This window comes from Thermobia domestica, chromosome 1 (assembly GCF_964235325.1).
Source record: "Thermobia domestica chromosome 1, izTheDome1.hap1.1, whole genome shotgun sequence".
NCBI lineage: Eukaryota > Metazoa > Arthropoda > Insecta > Zygentoma > Lepismatidae > Thermobia > Thermobia domestica.
In genome coordinates, this window is record NC_137454.1 from 194,042,351 (window position 1) to 194,055,639 (window position 13,289).

At 37.6% G+C, this 13,289-nt stretch overlaps 1 protein-coding gene across 7 annotated transcripts in view; it reads right to left on the minus strand.

Moving 5' to 3' along the window:
• LOC145692409 (E3 ubiquitin-protein ligase KCMF1-like) overlaps nucleotides 1–13,289 on the minus strand; it is a 129,972-nt gene that overhangs the window by 29,991 nt on the left and 86,692 nt on the right. For 5 of the 7 annotated variants that reach the window (XM_081767740.1, XM_081767723.1, XM_081767731.1 and 2 more), the window contains exons 5-6: nucleotides 10,743–10,840; nucleotides 7,115–7,289 (exon numbers count right to left, since the gene is read on the minus strand). In XM_081767740.1, coding sequence (XP_081623866.1) covers nucleotides 7,115–7,289; nucleotides 10,743–10,840 — 273 coding nt within the window. The remainder of the gene's footprint in view (nucleotides 1–7,114; nucleotides 7,290–10,742; nucleotides 10,841–13,289) is intronic. The other 2 variants (XM_081767737.1, XM_081767718.1) reach the window with 1 other exon arrangement.

The window sequence follows — 13,289 nt, forward strand, 5'->3', positions numbered from 1 at the left end:
CTCCTGTTACATCGGTAGGTGTTGAAGATCGTTTTAACGATTTTAACGCATGTTATCGGACAGACGACGTAAGTCATGTTTGGAGAATCTGTAGGAAATGCTTGTGATTTCATGCAATCAAAAGTGAACTGTGTGTTGTATAAGCACTGGCATGACTGCTTTAGTAAGTGCCAAGGTATGGTTTACCTAATACATTCTTTTTTAAAAAACACTGTATTCATTGATGACTGTAATCATTAGTATATTTTCTCTGCAGTTTTATGTTTATGACACTAATACTTCTACAATATATAATTTTCTTTTTTTCATTCAGATCTGTTCCACTTATTGATACTTTCAAAGACAAACATTATTAATTAGCGCTATTGATAATCCTTAAAGACTGCAGATTAAAGCATTCAATGTAAACTTTGAAAAAATTATATCACAAAAGTAGAGTGAATATATTCCTTTTTGCAATATAAACTGACATTTCAAAAATTTATTTTGTCATTTTGTCTGTCATTTTTGGTGATTCTTCCCACAACTACATCTTTATATATAACATAAAAAATATAAACACACAATAATAAAGTATTAACAATATACGTATATTATTATGTAGAAGGTTGTTTGATTTATATCCGACCGATTCTCAAAGTGCGATTAATTTCCACTATAACAAATCACGCTGGAGTACAAGCATAGCAATTTAATTTCATTCCTCCCTGCAGGTTTCCCACAGGCAGTGAGGACGATGTTGCATACATCGCACAAAAATCAACTGGACTGGCATCAGGGCATTTCACGGGAATAACACGGATTATTATCTGATTTCTGGGTCATGTCACATTAAGATGGTCAATTTTCCTATCTGCCAGTCGACGAATTCCACGAAGCACGTCAAGCGTTTTCCTTGTTAACCTTGAACAGGTCCCTTTTCTTGTCGAATCTTTCTGCGCAGGACTAATTTGCATTGCCTGGCAACGATATCTTCAACTGTTGTCACTCCCATAATTGAACATTTTCAAGACACTATTTCATTATTTGTTGAAGAAGACGAAGAAAAAAAAAAAAAAACTTCCGGTTTCGTGTTTCAGGTGCAACTTCACAGGTGACAGCAGCTTCGCCAAATCGGTCAGGTATAAATCGAACCACCTTTTGTATACCTAGTTATATCATAAATACTGTCACAAAGTTTGGAGTGGCGCTGTAGGTATCAGGAGTGGCACAGTGCTGCCATCTGTGTATAAAGCGGAAGATGCATGTAGTGTGTGTGTGACTGTTCATGACATACGTTGATATTGTACTGAGTTCTGATGGAGTGGGGCGATTACGAAAATCGTGTAGCAGTAATTGCATTACACTAGGTATGTTAAACATGCGGCCCGGAAGCCCGTGCTTTGCGGCCCGCCGGCCTATTTCACTGCTTGAGGTTTTTCGCATATCGAAGTTTCCCAGTAATCCATATTTAGTTTTACTTTCTGGAAGAGAAAAATTGTTGTGCACTTTTTAAGAAGAAATAATGTTTTTTAAAAACTTTCTCTTGGCATCAATGAAAAAACCTATTGTTGTTGCTGCACTTCTGTGATGTATTTCTCCACTCAGTCTCCCCCCTTACAGAAGGAAAATAATTTCAAGGACAAGGAGTGGACTGGTCGTCACAGCCTCGTCCAATTTCCATCCTTGCAGAGGGGGTTGTGAAATGTCACATGTGCATCCGAGTTTCTACTTTGTCTCAGCATAGCCGTAGCCGAGCTCAGTGTCTTTTTACACAGTGCGAAGTGTATATGAATTGTAGCGATCGTTGCAAGTCTATCTCGCTGAACTGGCCATTAGCTTACTTAAGCAAACAGTTATCTTATGCTTTACAGTAAATTTCGTTATCAAAACCTTCAAGCACCAAAAAAGAACAATTAAGTGAGCGCCGTTTTTTTTTAAGAAAAGTGGGAAATCGCCTATTTCTGTTGCGAAATTAAAGGTAAAATTACTTGTTTGATTTGTGGACAAACTACAAGCGTGCCAAAAGAATACAATATAAGGCGTCATTACGAAACACACCGTGCAAAATATGACCAGTATAAAGAGAAGTCAAGGGAAGATAAATTGCGCGATTTTAAAGCTGCTTTAGGTAAGCAACAATCTGTGTTTACGAATGTGAAACGGGACAATGAAGCCGTTGTCAAAGCAAGCTACATCACTGCAGAACTTATAGCAAAGAATTCTAAGTATTTTAGTGAAAGTGAATTTGTAAAAGAGTGTCTTGTAAAAGAGTGTATGTCCTGATAAAGTTCAAACTTTCAAAATATTTTCTTGTCGCGAAATACTGCTGTAGAGAGGGTTGATGATATTGCTACTAATTTAAGTGAGCAGTTGTTGGCAAAAGTTGAGTTTCATGTCATATTTCCTTGCAGTCGATGAAAGTACAGATGTTTGTTGTGTGAACAATTAGCTGTATTCATTCGGGCATGTGATAATGAGTTAAGTATAACTGAGGAGTTACTGGACATAGTTTCTCTTAAAAATACAACAACCGGCGAGGACATCTTTCATGAAGTAATTAGTCTCTTGGAAAAATACAATCTTCCATTATCAAAACTTGTGTGTGTAGCAACAGACGGGTCTCCTTCCATGACAGGAAAACAAAACGGATTTGTTGCTATGTTAGTGGCCAAACAGAAAGAAGAATCCCCAAGTAGTAAGTTTCATCATTTTTACTGCATTATTCATCAAGAAGTTTTGTGTTCAAAGGTTATAAAAATGGATCACGTTTTGAAATTTGTGAAAAAAGTTGTAAACTTTATTCGTTCTCGGGGGTTGAATCAACGTCAGTTTTCATCTTTACTTCGTGACTTCGGAAGTGAATTTGAGAGTCTACCATACTATGCAGAGGTTCGTTGGCTTTCATGTTACAGTGTTTTAAAGCGGTTTTGGCTTCTTCGGCAAGAAATTAAAAGGCGAATCACACCTGACAAACTTTGTGATGATACTTGGGTACAGGATTTGGCCTTTATGGTGGACATAACAGGGCATTTAAATGATATAATTTGAAGTTACAAGGGAAAAATCACGTTGTAGTTTCCTTGTATGACAATATTAAGGCCTTTAAATTAAAACTCAGACCGGTAAGATGTTTTACTACTTACAATTTTTTTTATCGATATTAAATTTTGTAACATCGAAATATAATGTATCACTTTCCTCTGAGGTGCGGCCCGTCGTTGATTTGGCTCGGGCTGAATTGGCCCCATGCATAACTTGAGTTTGACATACCTGCACTACACAATGTCGGGAAGACAGTAGGTGAGACCTCCTGTCACCCCTGCCCTACTGAAACCGCTACAAGTCAGAAAGAGATTCGTGTATCGCGCCATACAGCGATACACCGAGACTGGAACGGCAGCTGACCGCCCAAGGAAAGGCAGACCATGAACGGTAAGAACCCCGCAGGTCCAGAAAGCAGTCGCAGCAAGAATTCGAAGAAATACTGTTCGAACACAAAGTGTGATGGCTGCTGAGATGAACATCAGCAGAAATTCCATGTCTCGTGTGCTCAGGAGTGATCTACATCTATGAGTGTATAAGAGGCGGACTGGTCACTTTCTGACCCAAACATCAATGTCGCAGACGGTCCTAAAATCAAAGAGACTGTTGCGGCATTACGCCAACAATCTGCACAGAAAAATTATGTTCACTGACGAAAAGGTGTTCACAATTGAGCAGGCCTACAACGTCCAAAATGACCGTGTGTATGGTACGTCATCTACTGCAGCCGCTGAGGCAGCTCCAAGGGTTCAGAGGGCACATCATCCTGCCTCAGTGATGGTTTGGTGGGGAGTGAGCTACTCAGGCACAACCCAGCTACATTTTTGCGAACAAGGTGTTAAAACATCTGCCAAGGTGTACCAGGACACAGTGCTAACACCTATAGTGAAACCACTGTCTGTTATCATGTTCCCTGGAGAAAGGTGGACCTTCCAGCAGGATTCCGCTCCAGGCCACAAAGCGAAAACAACCGAGGAGTGGCTGGCACGGAACGTTCCCGACTTCATTTTTACGGCTGATTGGCTTTCTAGCAGCCCGGACCTTAACCCATTGGACTACAAACTTTGGGCAGTCCTTCAGGCAAAGGTCTGCCATAAACGGCATCCATTTATCGACAGTCTGAAACAATCCTTGACCCAAGCAGTGAACAATTTTCCCATGGACGTGGTGCGTAATGCCATTGACCAGTGACCGGACAGACTTCGTGCCTGCATCAAGACCAAGAGGGGACATTTCGAAAAATGATTCGTGTGTCAGGTGTACAACATATCAATGTAAAACATGACCAAAATAAATTGCTTTGGTGTTAATACTCTCTGTTATTCACATTCAAACTTGTGACAGTATTTATAATATAACTAGGTATATTGTTCGAAATATATGTTAAACTAGCAAACGCTAACTCGTGTTACTGTGGGTAATATTTCGCATTCTTCCTTCTGCACCTTTCATATACAATTCGAGGACTTACACGAAATTCAAACGCCTCGTATGTGTATCTTACTGAAGCCCCTTGATATTCTTTCTTGCATTCTAGGTCAAACTCTAAAAATGCTGAAACACTTGTTTAATTAAAATATTAAAGTATTCATTTTATACACTGTTATCTATGTATAAATGTCCTTACACGTGTTGAATCATTTGAAATGAAAAGTTCGAATACAAAATTTCACGTCTCTAACCATACAAGATTCCGACTTTTTTTTTGGCAATAATTACAACATAAACCTTTCCCTTCTCTGACAGACAAAAACCCCGAAACACGTGTTTAATTATCTTTTAAAATATTAACGTTTTGTTGTTTATTTATATGAAACATTAAACATCTTAATTGCAACAAAAGTATTGTTATATGATATTGATATTGTTAAACTGGTCAGTTAAATCACCAAATAAAAAAAGTTTAAAAAAATCACAAACCAAGTGAATTCTACGTTATTTTGATGTTTAATTCGTAATAAAATAACTGTTACATACCAAGTTTTGATTTACGTTGGATTTGTGAATTAACAAACCAACAGCTAAGAAACTAATTCGGTGGTGGACTTATTTTTCACATTATCGTGCAAAAGAAATTATCACGATATAATGCGTGACATAGGGATGATTATGATACGCACATTGCACTATTGTGCACATCTTAATGAAAAGCGAGAATCTGTCTGTGTCAACGCTAATAAGCCGGTTAGTCACATTAGTGAATGGCATTAACATTGAACGGGTAGGGATATTCAAAGTGTGTGTTACGTAATATTACGTGAAATTGTGGAAAATAGAGCATGTGACATACTGTATATTACAAATATTTTATATATATATATATATATATGAGAGAGAGAGAGAGAGAGACCCGAAGTCAATGTGCAACTGTACCGTGCATGCGCAATCTATCGTGAGATTGCCACGTGGCACGTAACAGCATCTCATTAGTCACGCAGTAGAGCAGTGTTGTTATGCGTACTGTGATACCGTTGAAACTGAACAGATTCTGTGAGGGATGAATTGCGGCCCTTTCGGACGCAAAGTACATGGATCGTAGGAATTTGCGAAGTATGTAATTTTCCTGTAGGTCATGCTACTGTGAATCGTATTATATGGAAATATGCGGGATAAAGTCCTGAGCCACCACACAGACACGAGCATCTGAAAACCGGACTCACGTGAAGAAGACCCCGCCATTTACGTGTAGTTCGGCATATGGTGACCTCCGAAAATCTCACACACACACAGTATGTGATGACCAGCAAATGCTGCACATCGCAAACGCCAATCAACCACGCCATTCACAGAGATATACGCCTCACGGCCGTTTACAAGACCAGTGTGCACGCGCTGAAACAGTGTCATGTGGATGAACGACAAAGGAACTACAAAAGACTGTATGAACGTCATCTCGCGGATGATCGGTGGAAGTTGGTTGTTACTCTCGATGAGGTATGGCTTTATCTTGCAATCTGTGGTAAAGTTCGTGCCATTACATACAGACCTGTTGACGCCGAGGGTCAAAGCACGTTCTTCCACCAGTGCGCAGTATTTCTCAAAATTGTGGTTGGTTTCTCCTACAGAGGCAAACTGCGTCTTCAAATGGTGGAGCAAAACGTCAAAATCAATACAATATACTACCAGTCTCATGTTCTGATTGAAATGTACCAGCATTATACGGATAAGACGTGAACCAGGTTGATCGGCACCAAGGCAAGGCATCCAATCACACAACAAAAACATTCCTGGAATTCTATCGCCGTATGGAGTAAGAAACTGGAATTGCGATAATTTCCTTCTCTGACATCCCTGTCAAGTCCAGATGCCATCCCAATGGCCTACTGTGCTTTCGGAGTCCTTTCTCAAGCGGTGCCTGTCCTATCGTCGAGGCCACAGAGTCTCCTCAATGGTAACTTTGATGTTGGGCAATAATCAGTAGAGGTGATCTGCAGATCGAACACAACTGGTGGTGGCCACACAGCACTTCTTAATTAAGTGGTACATGCAAATTCAGCTCTATATAAATGAATCAAACTATGTACAAGCTCGAGTCAAGGGCCTTCTGAATCCTATCTGCTTGATCTCTTGAACGGAATCCAATTTTTTTCTGTCTCATCAGAACATTAGACCAACCTATCCACGGTAAATGATTATTTCTATACAGAATCAAGATAATAATAATTACTGATGTTACCGATCTAGTATTTTCTCAACTCACGTCTTATTTAAGATTACCAACTCCTACTGTTAAGCTTATTTACTTATACATTACATAAAAAGCAACACACACAACGAAGCACAAATAAGATAATACGTCTTATTGCTACTACAATAAAACGAGTTAATTATATAGACATTAAAAGACTACTACGAACAAATGAATAAATTAAAGATACATCTCAGAAATATTATTTCGAATAAATTAATTCTACAAGCTTTTGACAATTCTACACTTAATAATTATATTTTGTGAACTAATGCAAAACTACACGCTTAACTACAACTATAATGCATACCTGCTACAAAGCAACAATACTACAATCGACCCATATAGCCATTATTCCACTTCCCAACTAGACTACCGAAGTTTATAGAAAACAATCCCTACCCTCACCTGCTGTCTCTCAAGTTGAAGCTGCATTTGTAGTTGTTGTAGTTGTGACGGTGTTGAACCCTGTCCCGCTGCAGACCTCCTTACTCCAGATAATTGTGATAGTAATTCTGCTATTGGATCTACATTTTCCCTATTTGACGGTGACAATGATGATAATCCACCAGAGGAACTGCCACAATGAAAGCATAAATTATATAGATAAGCCATTATACATAAAGATTATACATTTTATACAATATTGAACATCATTGGGTTAGAGTGCATAATACGCTAATCATTGTAACGGATCTTATTTTGGTATTCGGCCGTTCCATTATATTTTAGTATAGACACGAAATGGTGACTTTTCAACTCTTATTTCTCAGCTCTTTCCGTAAAGAAGAAAGAGAATTTCACGAATTACTTGTTTTATCGCCAAATATGTTCCATGTAAAGAAAGGCCATAAAATTTATGTTGGTCCAGATGATATCTCGGCAAATTTAAGAGCAATTACTACTCCATTTTCCTACTTTAATTATCAATAAATATAAATTCAGTTACTACTGTAATTCCTTATGAACAATGTAATTCTCGTAATACTCAAATACTATTCCTTCCAGAAATTGTGTAAAATATTTAAATATATTTCGTAAAAATAATAATTATTATACATTGTTATTGGTTAATTATAAAATGATGTTGGAAGTACACAAAATATTTATGGTGAGTATGTACTGATCTCAAAGGATAATAGTTATTTAGTACTCTTACATTAAATCACGTAATCTGTCATTGCTGCTAATTAAAGAATACTATCATCAAATAATAATAAACCCATTGTGAAGATTTTAATCCAAGTAGTGGTATTATGGTAGCTGTTGCAATGGGTTTCTCCAACTGTACAAAGTATTACACTAATTTCTTACAGGAATGTTTACTCTTGTGACACTACACTAGATGATGTCGATAATGTTGCCTCTATTTGCATCTTACTTGTACTCAACAAATGCTGATTGTAAGTATCCGAGGGGCGTATGTCCATGGTAGAGTTGGTAGACTTGTCACAGTATAACTGTTATGGAAGAACAATCCAAGTTAATGTTAAGAACGAGCCTATAAGCCGACTCCTGTATGTGAAACTTATGATTAGATTCTCATCCTGAATTATACATTTGTGACTCATTAAGCTCATACTATCTACATATATTGCTTCTCTGGGATGTACTGAATTTCCTTTCTTCTATATTTACTAAGCAAGATGCTGATCCAAGTCCATCATCCATGTCGTGTGTACTTACACCTTCCTCGTATTACTCAACTTTTATAACCAAGTGCCTTCAGTACTATAGGATATAAGTTGAGCACAATGCTTCGGATGACCTCAACCAAGGGGATCTGGATCATCTGCAACATCCTGGAAAACTTCAATATAAAACAAGACTACTAATTGTCTCAACTGTAAATAGTTGGATCATGTCTCCATGGTACGATTTCTGATGGCGTGGCTGTAGCATCATTCCACAAATATCAATGTATTTGTTTCTTGTGATATATGACAATAATAATATTACACTTATCGCTAGCTTTGCTGAAGATTCTTAATAAATGTAGGAAAAAATCAACAAGGGGAAGGACAGGGAGGATTCTATACAAGTGTTCAGTGTATTATATGAGATCCTTATCACGCTCGAATAATACAACACTTTTCTAACATTAAACAATTTTCAAGAAACGGATGTGGAAGAGGGGTGAAAAGGTTCGAATTCCCTGAGGCCAACATATAGCCCATTCCAGTCAGCAAAACTGTGATCGAAATAAGGATATGACTGGACAAAAAAAGAGATGGTAATGACGAAGAAATTCACGTACTTGGGACCAATACCATAGGAAAATGTAGTAATAGCAGATGCAAACAGCAGAATTAGCAGCGGTTGGACAAAATGGAGAGAAGCGGCAGCAATAGTGTGTAACCGTAGAGTACTAACAGGACTTAAAGGAAAAGTATACAAACCAGTAGTAAGACTTGCCATATACGAAGCGGAATGTCGGACGACGAAGAAGACATTTAGAATTCAGATTTCTGGGCTTTCGGCATCTATGGTCATTTAGCCCGTCACGTATAAGGAATGACGTCCCTCGGCAAGCACACTATCCAGGGAAAGGGAAGGAAGAAAACGGACTGGGACCTATAAGTTAGGATTACCCCTGCATTTACCTGGTGTGAATGAAGAAAACCCAGGAAAACCCCATTTAGGATGGCTGGCCTAAAAGACTTTTTATACTTTTTCGACCCAGTGCTCTCACCGAGAATCCAACCCGAGACCGCTCACACTGGACGAAGGAGAGAGAGGATCAGAAGTTGCATGTTACGGAGATGAAAATGCTACGGTGGAAGTGTGGAGTGACGCGAAGGGGCAAAAATTAAGAATGAAGCGATTCGAGACACAGTAAAGGTAAGACCAGTAGTAGAAAGACAGCAAGAAAGTAGATTTAAATGGTTTGAGCAAGTAAGATGAAGACTTCCGGAATACGTAGCTCGCCGGGTGAATACTATAGAACTGAATGGGAAACGAGCTCGAGGCCCACCAAAGAAGTGAGGAGATGGCGTGAAGAAAGATACGGTGCCCTCTGGTGTTAAAGTGGATGTGACACAAGATAGAAACAGGTGGAGGACAACGGCTCGAAAAGTCGACCGCAGTTAACTGGGAAAAAGGTTCCTCAAAGCAAGAGACTCCAGAAATAAATATATTTATCATGGAAATTTTTCAAATATAAGTTTAAAAAAAAATACTTACCACCCCTATCCCTTTCGAGCTAGAACAAGAAGTAGTTAGCCATCTAATAAATGTTCTTTTCAGAGATTAATTGGTGGAATTGTTTGTTAGCTTTTCAACAACGGATGTACTAAAAAAAGAAACTAGGCAACTGCAGGAATAATAGAAGATAAAACAGGAATGGGATGGTTACTATTTAATGACATTAAAGAAGGTAATTCTTATATTAAACGAAGAGTTTAGCAGAGTACTGTAGTCGGTGAAATACGTAAAAAGTGACTTGTAACAAGTTACTTAAGAGTAATTGCAGAGCAGATGTTCATCCACTCTCCAATATTATAAAAGTGTTACTCGTTCGAAATGATTACATAGATAGATAGATTGTGAAAAGCAATCAATGGCATTATGTTTGGAAGATAATGACGTTCAAATATCACCTACAGTGGAACAGATTACTTCTGGACTTACTGTACGAAAAGTTCCCCGTCCACTTTCTGTCGAAAAATGGTGCTAGTCCCTAAGATCATGTGATTCCTTCTCTCTGAATTACTTTCTATGGCAGATTAAGGTCTCAGAATAAACCATAACAATTTGTTAACTCAAAGGAGACACTGAACGCATCATTGCAAACTTACAGACTAACATGCGAGCAAAAGCGGCGCAAAATTGAACCTCAAGAATCCACTCCAACTACAAAAGCAGACGAATACATTTAAACAATATCTTCGAAACACAATGCCATTCATTGCTAAAAACACTTTTATAATTTTCAGTTTAGCTCATTTTAATATTCTTAAATTCTTAATGGTAAACCCTTTGGAAGAGAACTTTTCTAAGGTGTAACTGATATTATTACTACTCTTATTACCTGAAGTGCATATTCGAGCGCCTTGCTCGAGGTCCACCTACTCCTCTCGAAGGGTGAGGTATCCGACGAACTCCGTGTCTTGAGCCTGCTGGTTCATCGTGAATGTGAGTTAAGGAAACCGTTTGTTTCAGCAAATTGAGCAGATTAATGTTTCATTAATAGATACAAAGTGTTATCAATTGAAACAAAGGTACACATTAACCTATTAGTTTATTTAGAATAACAAATTTTGATTACTTATCTCATATTACTAATAATTTTTAATATTCTTATTTAAAGATTTGTATTCCTAAAACTGTACACGTAATTGAGAAGTTCACAATACTTTTACCATTACGTTTTATAAAAAGTATTGAACCTTTGGAGGTCAAAGTTGAGAAAACATTTATTGTGATTTGAAAATAACATTATGAAACCTCATAAACACTTATATGTTCAATGACCTTTAACGATTTTTCCGGCAACATCATGATCTCGTCGCTATAGAACGGTTTCTTTTCTTTCTTAAGTGATACGTGGTTTTCACAAACTCTCTTGAAGTTAACTGAACATCATACACGTAGTTCTGCTGAAACAGAAGTAAGTGATAGTCTGATGGTGTCAGGTCTGCACTACACGGTGGATGCATTAAAATCTTCCAGACAACATTTGAGGGGTCGTTAACAGATGTGGTCAGTGTAGTATACGACACCCTTTCTGTTTATCAGTTCCGGTAGTTTCTTTTGAACTGCTAGTGCAAATTGTCAACAGTACAGTTCTGATTCTATCGTTTTGCCCGGCGGCAACAGATTGTGATGCATGTTGCCCATCCAGTTCCTTTAAACACACGGCATAACTTTTCTAGGTGTAAATGTGGACTTTGCCGCACACTGTGGAGTTTATTCTCGCTTTGACCATAATCTTTTTCGTACATTGTTGTTGTAGGTTACTCACTCTTCATCACTCATGTTCAACCGGTTCAGAAATGACTCAAGCTCATTACGTTTCAATAGAAATGTGCAAATAGAAATTCGATCGAATAAATGTTTTTGAGTCAGATCACGTGGCACCCACACGTCAAGATTATTTTTGTAGCCAGCTTTCTCCAAATGGTTTAACAATGTTTAATAATGAATGTTTACGTCATTTGCGTTATCATGACTGCTTACATGCCTGTCTTGGTGGACTTTTGCCAGAATATCATCCACTTTTTCTGTAATTGGTTGCCAATTGCAAGGAACATCTTGGACATCGAAATTTCCAGAATGAAAGTGACTGAACCATCTTTTGACTTGCCTTTTATAACGCCCATCAACGGCACAAATTTTCTTACAAGCCTACATAGTATTTGAGCCTTTATCGAAATAACATTGTAAAATGTAGGGTGACCTGGAGCAGTTCTGGCACGGGGAAATTATGGCAAGGGCTTATAATTTTTATGCATTTTAGTTATATAGCTCAATTCAATATATGTGCAAGGGTGCTGATCCTGGGGAGCCGGGCCCACTCAAAGCTCATGTAGGCCCCATGTATTTTTATGTATGTTTATTGTTATATGTATTTTTTTTATGAATGCCCCCCCCCCCCAAGTTAGAGAAATCGGCGCTGTTGAATATGTGTTATTTAGAATGTCACCTACACAAAGCAGGCATAATTGTTAAAAAATAAATAAATAAATTGGTCCCAGCAACGGTTATAAGCAATAAAAGAAACTGCTTCTATCCGCTGCACAAGGATTTTATAATACTTTGCCTGGTGTTAATTTTTAAGCTAGTAATTCTTATAAGTGTTTTCAGTAATGTAGGTTGTTTAACCATGTTCCAAGGTACTACAAAAAAGAATTACATTAGTTATTACAATACATAACATGATTTACGAGGGATGTTATAATTGCACCATTTTATTATGCTATAGGGCAATTATGGCAGCGTTTTCTTCTAGCAAGAATATACAATTTGAAGAAGAAAATGTACCTAAACAATGTTTTTTTGCACTCTATTTAAGGTCTGATGAATTTGGATGTCTTTGTAAACATCTGTGACATCTACATTACAACTTAAGAACTTCTTATTATTCGATGTTGTTGCAGTAAAGTGGATTTTTTCGCTCTTTTATCCTAAGTGGATATGAACCATTTATAGTAAAAGACGGTGAAATAGCACAGAAAACGTACAAATGGGTTTCTAGGTAAGATGATGATTTTTTAATAGGTTCGAATTTAGATTTCGATTGAGAAGTCGCTAGTTACGTTATGCCTTTAGCAAGTTTCTTAATGTAGCTAACAATATAGGCTATTTACATCTAAAATATGCAGGCACTGTAACTGTTGAAGTAATAAGTTGAAGCCTGAAAGTCTTTTTGTGAGTTTTCGTAGTGACATTGTTCTTGTTTGTTTCAGCAGAATCAAAAAAATACAACAGTTGTTTGTATTGTAGGATATTTTATTCCTAACTTCCTTATAAATAGAGATAGACAACATTTAAGAAACGGTCTTAAAGGGCTAAAACAGGCCTATTATATGACTGCCCAAAACTCAATGCATTGTTAATACAAGCTGGGAGACTTTGC